The sequence below is a fragment of the Hakea prostrata genome, chromosome 1 (genome assembly GCF_041222555.1).
Source record: "Hakea prostrata isolate BN-2017 chromosome 1, UWA_Hpros_2, whole genome shotgun sequence".
NCBI classification, from domain to species: Eukaryota; Viridiplantae; Streptophyta; class Magnoliopsida; order Proteales; family Proteaceae; genus Hakea; species Hakea prostrata.
In genome coordinates, this window is record NC_142600.1 from 26,364,006 (window position 1) to 26,376,166 (window position 12,161).

Genomic DNA, 12,161 nt, shown 5'->3' on the forward strand with positions numbered 1-12,161 from the left:
TCTCTCTCTCTCTCACTCTCTCACTCTTCCCCTCACCCCCTTCCCATGTTTTTCCCCATAATTTCTTGATCATTGTATTGCTACCTGTTTTACATTTGATATTTACGACCAAAGATATGACCAATTAAAGCTAGGGCCAATTAGGGCTAATCAGGGCCAATCAGGGACATGGCCAAATAGGGCTAGGGCCAACCCATCCCGACCCGGCCCAATTAGGGCCAATTAGGGCGGGAATGGGCTTGGCTTGGCCTGTAGGGCTTAGGGCCAGGGACAATAATCATTGGCTCTGAACTAGGGCCAGGGCGGGAATGGGCTCAAATTGTACCATATAGGACTGGGCTTGGGATTGCAAAAGCCCGGCCCAGTCCGGCCCAGTTGCAGCCCTAGATAGGGGAGCACATTATTTTCTCTTGACAGAAAATTGGTCTGGACCGGAGGGGAAGAGGGACAAGGAGTGATAATGGATTCCAAATTACCTCCCTCTTAGGAGAGAATAATAGGTTCTTCTGATGTTTTTTTATTAAAAATAATTAAAAAAATAATGATAAAATAACAAAATGTAAATAGAACTTATCTATAAATATTAAAAAAATAAAAATTCCATTGGATTCCCGTGGGGCCGGCCATTCCCTGTTCTGGGGTTGAAAACCGTCTTCCCTGATGAGTCATGGTAGTAGTGATGTGCTTTTATGCGGTTGTGGGAGAATAAATTGATTCTCTAGAGTGTCAGGCAGGTTTTTTGGAATGAGGACATTGAGGAGGAGGAGGAATTAGGAATTTGGTGATTTATTTATATTATGGGCAGCTCCTTGATGATACCATTTTTTATTTATACAAGCTTTCACAATAAGATGACAACCAACGAGTTGAGATTCCATCTATTCTGAATCTGTTAATCCCAGAATCAAGGAGCAATCGATATAGGATAGATACTCACTTACCAACTCCGAGGGGTCAGAGGGCGGGGCTTTGCTTATGTTAATTATATAAAAAACGCCTTGAGGATGTATTCGAGGTGTTCGCAAACTGACCTGGATAAACCTCATTTCCGAAAAATTAACAGAAAATAGATAGTCACTCACCGCCGATATCCGTATCGGAGTTGATGCGGCGGTTTCTTTACCGTTGTTCGGAAGCACACGCAAAGACGCGGATCACCATAACAGAGATACCGATCTAACGGAGACTATATATGCTGTATTGTTAAATCCTTAGTACGATCTCCTCGAAGCTTCGAAAACTTAGAAAGTAAAAAAGTAGCCGTTGGTGTGTCCTTGCCTAGGGTAGGGTAGGGTAGGTACCATCATGGCCATTTAAGGTCTAATTCAAACTCCAACGTGAATGAGTTGACGCTTTGGACACGTGGCACTCATGCAAATGATCAATCACGCGGTACGAGAGTGTTTGCTCAGCGCCCCAGTACCGTAGAGCAGCCCGAAAATTTCTAGATTTACTAAAATACCCTTGGATGCTTTTTTCTGATCGTGAAATTGGTCTGGTGCAAATGCAACACTTCCTTCTCCACTGAGCTGTTCATGTATTTATCGTGGGTTGTTTCACTTGAAATCGGTCTTCTTCTTCCACTTGTGGAGTGTTCTTGCCTGTGGCTGTGGAGCAGCATCCTTTACCTTCTTAGAGACTAGAGAGACAGAGAAAAAGAGAGATGGGTAAGAAAACCAATTCCGATGGTATGAAGAACGATCAGGTAATCCTCCATTGCCATTTTTAGTTTCTTTATGGTAATGTTTCCCTTGTTCATCTCTCTGCTTTTGTGCAATCTGCTATTTCTGTGTTTTTTTTTTTTTTTTTTGAGAGGTTGGGGTTACCAAGTAAAGGGTTTTCTTGCTACCCTTAGCGGTTTTTTCCCCTTTTATGCCTTTGAAAGAAGGGAAAAGGAAAGTAAGTCAAGAATGGGGTTTGGAGACAGTCGGCATGGTTCTTGTTGGAGTGGGTGATGATAACAAAATTCCTTTGTGGCATTGCATTATAGATAAGTACCCCACATATATATTCTCTGCAACTTTCTTTTGTTAATGTGTGGGGTTTGCTAGAATACCTACTTATGTTTCCCTCAACTGGTATCCTAGTTTATGCATGCATGGGACTCTTGTTCTCTGGTTACAAGGCAAACCCTTCTCTATATTAACCTTCAAAATTTGTTGGTTTAAATTTTACAGGAATTGGCACCACTGCAGGTGGTCCCCCAGGTAATTAAGAGTTTAAAGGCTAGGGATTTCATTATAATATGCATTATTGTTCTTCTCCCCTCTTGTCTTCTTTACCGAGTCAACTCAAGTTGCATTTTATTGTTTGAACCTAAGCTGACATAACCTCATGTTAGTTGTTAAGCTTTTTATGGTCCTGTGTTGGTTCTCTGTGTGCTTGACACTCTATCATGTTAATTCCAGGTTTTCTTTCCAAGGTTAAAGATAGATTTACACTTAATATTCACTCAAAGTAGACCATGCTATGGCATTTTCCAATTGCCTAAAATTTTTCATATGTATATGTAGTTCATGAAGTTCCTATCTTGCTATGGTTGTCTTGGTTTCTATTTTTAAATGTTATATATTCCTGAACAAGGTAAGTTGGTCCTAAGATCATTGATTAGTTGGAAGTGCAGTCAGTTTATTCCATAATTTTCACAGATGTTCACTGATTTCATACAAGTGAAAGAATTTTTAGGATCTTTTACATATCTAATCAAAATACTGGGTACCATGACCATATAGTCTTGCAAGAATGAAATGCGAGCTGCTTCACCAAAAAGAGTCAAATCAAGTTCCGAGGTGGAATCAGAAGTGACTAAGACAGCTTCAAGAAACAAAAAATTTGCAAATTCAAGAACTGTCCTGAGGCGATCCCAACGCATCCAGGGAGAAATTTCGTGTACTCAATTCAAGGATATCGAGCCTGTGGCTGCGAACATAGATTTAAGTTTAAGTGACGAAGAGGATTCCCAAGATGGAGTAAGACATCCCCCTATAGAGGAGGAAAAAATGAAGGAGGAAGACTTGGGCATTCGAAACTTGGAAGGAAAAATCACTTATCTGACTTTGCTTTTAGAGGCTCAAGAAAAATATCAGGAAGCGAAGACCATGGTATTTTTTCTACTATATCTTCAAGATTGTTGTTTGAATACCTTTGTTCTTACTCATATAATATTCTATTTTATATAATGTTATGACGCAGGCTGCTGATATGGGCTTTCAATCCCAGAATGTATGTTGTGCTAACTTCAAAGCACTGGAGAAAAAGGACAAGTACAAGCTGATGTACATAGACTCTCAAAAAAAGGTTATTTATAATCAATGACTAAATATTATTATTGTCTTGGCATATGGTAGATTATTTATTGATTTACTGTCATATGGATGTCTTTATGTTGTGCTTAGATTGAGAGCTTGCAAAAGGAGAACCATCAACTAGCTTTGAAGTTGGAAAATGCTCTCGGCAAGCTTCAAGCTGTACGTCTTAAATTCCTCCAAATCTGTGTTTGGGATTCTTGTCTAGAAAATTAATGTAGCATCATTGTTCTCGTCTGAAGCTAGTGGCACTATTGTTCTTAAGGAATTTGACAGAACCACTGTGACGGTCTCTCAATAGTCCAACCCCATTGCCATTGGGAAGATGCTTTTGATCTCCCTAAAATTTGCAATCATTCTTTCCCCAAAAAAAAGGACTAACCTCAGGCATTCCAACCCCAAATTTTGCTTAGACGGTCCTCTCCTGATCGTAGTGACCTTTGCATATTTCAAGGGCTTGGCAGGGTCCTTTTTTTCATCCTAATAAAATCCATTTAATTCAGTGTGGGGTTGTAACATGGTGGTCTAACCACGGAACTATTGACCTCCACCAAACAAGGTGCAAGCCAAATAGAGAGTTAGCTGATTGTAGAGCACTCTCCCCCAGTGTTACAACCTGGTCTACTATCACCCTCTCCCGGTGGACAAGCAGATCTAAAAGCACCATTGCCTTGATTCTGTTACAAGTGTAGTATTTCAATTGCTGAGTCCAAGGTGACTTGTGCAGTCAGTTGTTACAGTTGCTTTGGTTCTGTCATGTGACAACTGACCGCTCAAATAGGGCTGAAACATTGCGGACTGGCAGAAAACAAGGTCTCCCTTCTCACATGTCAAAATCTAGACCAATTCTAGTTTGTAGGTGGCAAAAAAAGGATCAAACATGTCTAGACTACAGAGAGGTGTGTAGGACTAGAATGGGTGCAAGGACATATATCAGAGCGTAGCTAATAATTGAATTTTAATCTGAAACTCTGCATCTGGTTGACATGGATCTCTTGCAAGATATCAATAGTCAGATTTACCATATTACTATCACTGGTATAATACGTGTGTCTCAGTTAGTTTCCATGTACTAAACCTTTCACCTCTTAATCCAAAAAGATACTAACAATTTTCTTGGGTAATTTTTTTCTCCTTGTGGTGTTGGGTGCTAAGCAAAGGAGGTGCTGCAGGTAGTATCTAGATGCACCATTCTTAGATAAATATTTTGTTCACAGTAGCATGCACTTCGTACTGGTTACCTGTGAATCTAGTACAGCTAGTTTAATTGCACATAATTTTCTTTGAATTTTCAAAGCTCTGGGGCTTCTCTCCATAGTATATCATTGATTCTCTTCCTTCTTTTCTTTCACTTTTTGTTCTTCTTCTTCTCCTCCTGTTGAGATTTTATAACCATTATACTTACCTAAATCTTTCTTGGTTATTGCAGTATGAAAAGGGACACAATTTCTTCTCTGAAACAATTGAGAAGCTTAAGGATGCAATGTTGATATCTACAATTACAAAAACAATTGAAATGATGCTTGGTGTTTCATCTCCTGGGGCAAACGATCATGATTCGACTGCTGTAGCTGAAGCTCCAGAAGCTAAAAGAAAGAAGACTACAAGATCTAGTGGAAAGAAATGACCATCACTAATCCCGTGAAACTTTCAGCCTACTTACAGTGTGTTATGTGTTTATAGTTGCCATGAACTAATTTGGTTTGTTTGTACAGCTATGATTATCAGACTGAAATTTTCTTTTTGGTAAATAGACTACGAAAACTGAGAAGTCAAATTTTTTGTATTTAGATTTTCTAATGTTCCGTTAATTGCCCTTTGAGCTGTTTTGTGAACATGGAGGTGCTGTACTCTCCATCCAGAAAGGTAGGGTACCCCAAGATTGAATGCTTTTCAACATCCAGGTATTTTAACCCAGTGAGGATACAAAGCCACTAACTCACTGATGAGTTGGGATTCATCTCCCTGTCGGCTTCCCAACCACAAAAACACAGTGGGGCCCACAGGTGAAGATATGAGTTTTTTTTTCTTTTCAAAATGTGTTTTTCACCTGTGGTCTCAATTGTGTTTTTGTGGTTGGGAAGCCGTCGGAGAGCACTCTGTGCTTGGTATGAGACGTCACAAATTTATATTTCCCTCATAAAAAATTGAAACCAGAAAAATGGTGGAAACTGGGTCTTCAAGTCTTCACAGGTGCACTCATGAAGTGTGGTAGGGAAGAAATGTTTGAAACTGATGGGTTGCATGAGGTCAAGAGTTTTTGAAATTTTTTTAAGCCAGTGGTGAAGTGTCATTGTATATCTAAATTGTATATAAAAATGATCTTGAGGATAAAGTTAAGGTATCTGTAAATTGAAAAATGATCTTGAGAATATAGATAAGGTATCTGTTAATTGATTCGGATGAAGCTCAAATCTGAATTAAAAGAAGAAACTACGGTCTAGTTTTCTGCCTGAAAAAAGGAGTGGGCCTGGAGGTATTTCATTTCAGTGTTGGTTTCCTTTAACACCAAATCAATTCAGACAATTAACCCTAAAAAAAAAATCAATTAAGATAGGTTTTGAATCTGGGTTGGCCATTCTTTCTTCTCTTCTTCAGTAAAAGATTTTTAAAAAAGCTACCCCAGAAAAAAACGAGATCTGTTGACATGGATTAGGCTAGTAGTGGAGATTTAACTGATATCAACACAAATAAATCAATGTAGCAAGTCTGATACCAATCCCAAAAAGAAAATTTGATGGGTACTAGTGAAAAAACCTATATTACATATACGGGGGAACATAAGGGATAGCTCTTTGCATTTTCAGAAGTTTTTATTTTTCTTTTTTTTCTGTGTGTGTGGATAAACCAGTGCTTTATTCATGATGAGCAAGAAGAATGGCCAAGTATAGCTCTAATAACTATGGGGTGAAACCACAACAAATGCGGGACATATCGCGACACAGGGGAAGGCCATGCGCGGGGGGCGACGACACCCCGCGACACCGACATCGCGAGAAGTCGGCGATAAATCGCCGACTCCGCGATATATCGCTAACGGCGAAATTCGACCGTTGCGATATATCGCGAGATCGCCGACCGGCGATAAAAAAGGCGAAACAGGCGAATGCCCAAATCGTTCGATTTTTTTTAATTTCTCTCTCTTCTCCGAGCTTCTCTCTCATTTTTCGCACTTTCACTATATTTTCGTCCGATCTTCGACATCTACGGACATCTTGCTTCCTTGTTGCGGATATCACGTTGTGGATCGAGAGCGTGGAGATGAGAGTTTCGCAAACAGGTAACCATTTTATCCAAGTAATTTTCACAAAATGCATGCTATATGATGTTGGATGATTTTGAAATTAATATATGTTGAATACCATGTGACGATCTACGATTCACGGAGTCGGAATTTTTCCAAAAGTATTTAATTTTTTTATTTTTGTGGGTAAAAAATGATATTTTGATTATCTTGTATGATTACTTTTTAAGTGATACGGTGGTTGTATGATGATAGAAAAAACATATGTGGAACTCCGTGAGCCGATCTATGGACTCAGGAGTCGAAATATTTTTGACCCAAAAATAAGTTATTTTATTTTTCAAAAAATATCCGATATTAATAAAAATATCAATAATTATGAAAAATGCAAAAAATAGGGGAAAATGGGGGGGAAATGTTTTGAAAATTATGGAATAATTATATAAGTATTTTCAACTGTTGGTTGTGTTGCCATGTGGCTTCATGGTTTGATATGGGAGCTATTTTTATAATTATATCATACATGCAATATTCATAATTTCATATATGATTGTTTATATGTGTATAAACAATTATAATGATGTTGTTATTTGTTAATGTTATTTGAATGCAACAGATCATCATGCGCTAGTGGGAGTCGAGGGGAACGGGTCTTCCGGGGTGGACGAGGACGAGGGGACGGGGAGGGGTCAAGGAAGGCGGGACAACGAGAGATCGCAGGAGGAGGGAGGAGACCGGATGGCAATATTGTACGACTATTGATGGAGACAAAATAAACGAGTGTAATTTTGTCACAAAAGAATATACTCGGTGGCATCGGAAGTTCAAGGGTCACATCAGGGAGTTCAAAGGATGTGACTAAATGACAGAGGCCCATCCGGATGTAATCAAGTTACTCGGGATTTACAAAAACAAAAGGGGAAGAAGAAAGATGATCGGGGAAAGTCAACGAGCACTAGATGATGCGGGGGGGCCGTCATCATATGTGGATGATTCAAATGATGATAGGGATGTTGATCCGTGATGTGGACGAGAGATCGGGAGGAGAGGGATATGCGGGGGCCATGGCGAGAGAGCGACGAGCACCACGGGGAGGGGAAGGGAGCTAGAGCCGGGAGCTGGTCCACTAGGCCACGGGGCTAGACCCGATTCGGGGGGAGGGGGGATCCATGGTTTTAGTCTATCAATAATAATAAATACAAATACATGAATCAAGAGCAAGAATAGTACAATAATCAATAAAAAGGTTACAGGAGTCCAAATACTCCAATAAAAATCCAAGAACGAACGAAAGAAGGAAGATCAAGAATCAAAAGTAACATCGAGTTCAGGGAAGCAAAATAAGTAACTAAATAATCTTCATCTTCGGAGGCTTCATGCTTGCAAGTTCATGTATACGCACGGCCACATCGGCTTCAAACGAGAAGGCTCTTTCATACGAATCATCTCCAACTCGACGTTGTGCAACCATCCGTACAGTTTATATAATACATACAATGAAAGGAATGAGTTCCAACGAACTCGATAAGGAACAAGCAATCTCATATATATGTCAATACAATCCACGAATGCACATATGAAATGATATGGATGATATGCGAAATATGAATGCTACTAAGATCTAACTATGCAAGTCTCTAATGGCGACATGCTTAAGATATACACAGCCCTCCTTTGGGTAAGTCTCATCACTCGATCCGGCAAGGACAGGTTACCTCGAGGGATCCGGGCAAAGGGGTAAGTCCACACACGGCTCTCAAAACCGTGGTGGGGGTTAAGTCAACACTCTCTCACCACGACCATTGGCAATGAGTCGGCGCATGTCGGGGTTTCTAATCCAATGCAAGGTCATAATGGTAACATACTATATGAAGTCCAGATACTTCCCCTATGGCACCAACCAACTCGGTTCAGTATCCTTCGCAACCTAGGAGTAAGAATCCTCACGGACTGGCTACCTCGTTGGACTCCACTCCTTAACCCTATGGTCATCCACATATATTTGGGGCGGATGCTCTCATGACTCCTCGCGACACCCGGTCCGCTCCTTGGACGTCCATGAGCCCAACCCTAACATATGCAACCCTACCATTACATGACCAATAGTGGACCACTGAGTCTCCGCACGGACTGGTTACCGCTGTTGGATGAAACATAGTCACGTCACCATTGTCACGGGTCACCCGGCTCAATTCCCCGCCGAAAGGGTAATAGCATGTGGGGTACCTAGCCATGCAATTCTAGACTCCCTAAGTATGTCATCAAGTAATCATGATAGTCTTGGAGACATCAGCGGGCATGTGTCCCATTCCGACCTTCGATATCCCAAGCCAAGATATCCCAAAGGAATACCCCTTCCATCACAACTACACTACAATCACTCTTTATCATACCATGAACAGTTGTGCAATATCATGAAAGATGAAGTACATCAAGGAATACCACAAACAGCAAGTGTACAATAAGATTCACATACTTTATACAATTATAGCAAGTTACATGATCAAAGAATAGTAAATAGAACAATAGAATCATCATGTATATGTAATTGCATATAAATAAGAATGCATGTCCTTACCTGTAATTTAGTAGAAGTCCTCTAACTTGCAATCCAAAAACTATTATAAGACTTTTATTTGAAACAGAGAACACCTAGGCATAGGGTTACAAGAATGTATAAGAGTCAAGAGTCAAAACAATTCAAAAATCAAACCTACACGATTCTTGGAAACCAGCCGGTTGCTTGTGGCGGTTGCTTAAGTTAAGCGACCTCCACAAGCGACCGCCTATTCAGACAGCTTCCAACTCCGAAAATCAGACTTTTTATCATCCGATTTCAATCCGTTTTGGGATGATCTTAGTCCGAATTTCAAGCTTAATAGGTCTAGAACAAGGGGTAACAAGAAACCCTAGAATTAACAAAGATTTATTACCCAAATCATTCCCTTGATGGGATCCATCCATTAAACAAATGCGGGGATTCGTTTTACGGACAGGATCTCATCAAGAACATTGAAAAGGGAGATACAACAAATCAATTGGGTAACCACCAACAAAAAGGGGATGGGTTCAAATCAATTAGAGGTTAAAAGAAGAGAATTGCAGATGGAGATTCATTACCTTAATCGAATCACCAAGAATAGAAGAGAAAAGGTTTTATATCACTAACGACACTGGACCCGAATCCGCACGATTCCACCGCCCTAATCGCCCAAAATAGCAATCCCGAACATAATAATGCGTTAATAGGGCGAGGGATGCTATTTAACTAACGAAGGGGGCAAAAGAGGGCATTTTCCCGCAAGAGAACCGGGCGGTCGCTTAAGGGGTCGCTTGGTTTAATCAACCGCCACTAGTAACGCCCCCAAGTATATTGCTATACAAGGGTGCTTTGCTCATGGGGTTGAAGACCAAGTACAACCTAACCCAAATGAAGACATGGGGGAGATCATAGTCCGAAAAATCAATCATAATAGGTTTGTAACAAAGAGGTTAGGGTTTCATATAACATATGACTCATGAAAAGGTTATGATCACGGAAAGAGAGGGAATGATTGTTATCAAGAAAATAACAAGAAATCATAGGAAATCTAGTTTATGTTAAAGAAACATTACCCATGAGGTTTCCCTACAGGAAGGTTACAAGAGGTTTCCAGAAAGATCATTCAAGGGTTAGGGTTTCAAGGAATTTATTTGGCTAGGGTTAAGATCATGATGATGATCATAGATCTCAAAGAATAGAATGAGATCATGGAATAGATGGTTGAAGAATGCATCATCTTTTCCGATCTCAAACAAGAACAAGAACGAAGAAAGAATAATTAGAAATCCTAATTAGGTTAAACATGGATCATGAAGAAAATATAGTGTGATCAAGGATAAACAATTAGAGAATGATAGGTTACAATTTTAGTAAAGAAAACACATTGATTGGGTTAACAAGATCAAACTAAGGGTTCTTGGTTTGATCAAAGAGGTTAGGATTTCACCCTTTTTTGGCTCCCAATGAAAAGGTTGAGAGCAGGATGAAGGGAAATAAATTGATAGCCAATAAAACAAGAAAACATAGATGATCAAGTTTAGGTTAACACAAATATCACCAAGGGAAAGAGAAACAAAGAATCAAGATTCACCCATGGGAAAGAGAAACAAAGAATGCACAATCTGAAAAAGTGTTGGGGAGTTTCAAACAAATAAAAGGACAATAGGGTTTCATATATGGTTACCTCTCATGAGAGTTGGTTACCTCCCATGAGAGTTACCCATAATTAATTCTCATAAAAACAACCAAAGATAGATAAAGGAAAATCTCATTAGTATTTCAAAATAAAGAATGGAATTAGAAAGGGTCTACTAATGAGAGAAAATAAGGTTCTCAATTAAAGTGAAGGGAAACAAATTCAAATCATACAATTAGGGATTTACTAACAAGAATCCGTGTATCCCACGAAAAGACTAAGGAGAATAAAGATTCACCCTTAGGGCAAAGAATTTACAATCAAGAAAGGTTTTGGGGAGGGTCCAATGAATTAATAGAAAATAAAAGGGTTGCCAATTGTTCCAAGGAAAAACAAGGATCAACTCCTCAATCATGAGGACACAAGGGAAGGTCATGGTAATAATATGAGACCTTCCCCACAATAATAAAGATAGGTAGGAAATTAGGGAAAGTATCATTAAGAGCTTTGGTGGAATCAAATTCAAGGATCATCGCCATATGGCTTCAAGATCATAGAGTGAATTGGGGGATTCACTCTAGGGCTAAAAGAATTAAAGAAGAGGTCATTACAGTAGTGTAATACCCTTCTCATGATCAGAAGATCAGAAGTAGAGAAGAAAGAATGAATTAAAGAAGAAGCGAATTGAATACCAACCTTTAGAAGAGAAACGGAAGAAACGAACGGATGCTTGAGGATCTTTCTTGGCTTCGAAGGAGAGGATCTAGGGATCTTCCCACGTTCTCCAAAGACTTAGAAAAGATTGAGAGTGAAACATATGGAGTTCCCCCTTTTAAATAGCACAAAGAGTTCAAGAGTTACTAGGGTTTACAAAGACAAACGACCCGTTGGTTGATTGGTTGCCAAAGAGGAAGTTCAAAGGTCGATCCCATGCTATCAAGAGGTTTAGAAACATGGTGGGAATAGTTTACCACGAAATTAAAAGAAATAAAGCTTTGAAAACCTTCAAAACAGATATTTACCAAAATGCCACGCGGACAACTTGTTCAAAAATAGGGATTTAATGGGCCTAACTTCAATATTTTTGGATGGGCTTTAAACACATCATACTACTTACCTAGTATGGAGGGATGTCTTCAAACTAGGTCCAACTAAGCTTAGGTCCATCAACCAAGTTCTTCTTCACAAATAAATAGTTCAACACCAAATCAAATAAGGTTCATAAGGAAACACCATCATCAATATCCATGGGTTTTGGGTCAAACACCATATCTCTACGAGATGGCCCACAAAGACATCTTCCTAAGATTTTAAAAGATAGTAAAACAACGTGACCGGCCGAGAGAAAGCCACACAACCAGGACGGATGAAGAAGCCTCTGAAATCGGGATGCGGTAACGAAAGACCACAGATATATCAGGGTCTCGCAGGATG

The 12,161-nt window shown here is 39.6% G+C and overlaps 1 protein-coding gene across 2 annotated transcripts; it reads left to right on the forward strand.

The window, feature by feature from the left end:
- The first annotated feature begins 1,524 nt into the window (after positions 1-1,524).
- Positions 1,525-5,149, forward strand: LOC149028509 (uncharacterized). Of its 2 annotated transcripts, none has more exons than XM_089148608.1 (5): positions 1,525-1,705; positions 2,733-3,101; positions 3,193-3,297; positions 3,396-3,467; positions 4,735-5,148. In XM_089148608.1, the coding sequence occupies exons 1-5, from the start codon at positions 1,664-1,666 to the stop codon at positions 4,930-4,932; spliced, it is 786 nt and encodes a 261-aa protein (XP_089004734.1). In that variant the 5' UTR covers positions 1,525-1,663; the 3' UTR covers positions 4,933-5,148. The 2 variants fall into 2 exon arrangements, with proteins under 2 accessions (XP_089004734.1, XP_089004743.1); XM_089148617.1 differs by lacking the exon at positions 1,525-1,705 and adding an exon at positions 1,823-2,207 and having other exon boundaries at positions 4,735-5,149.
- Positions 5,150-12,161: the final 7,012 nt, after the last annotated feature.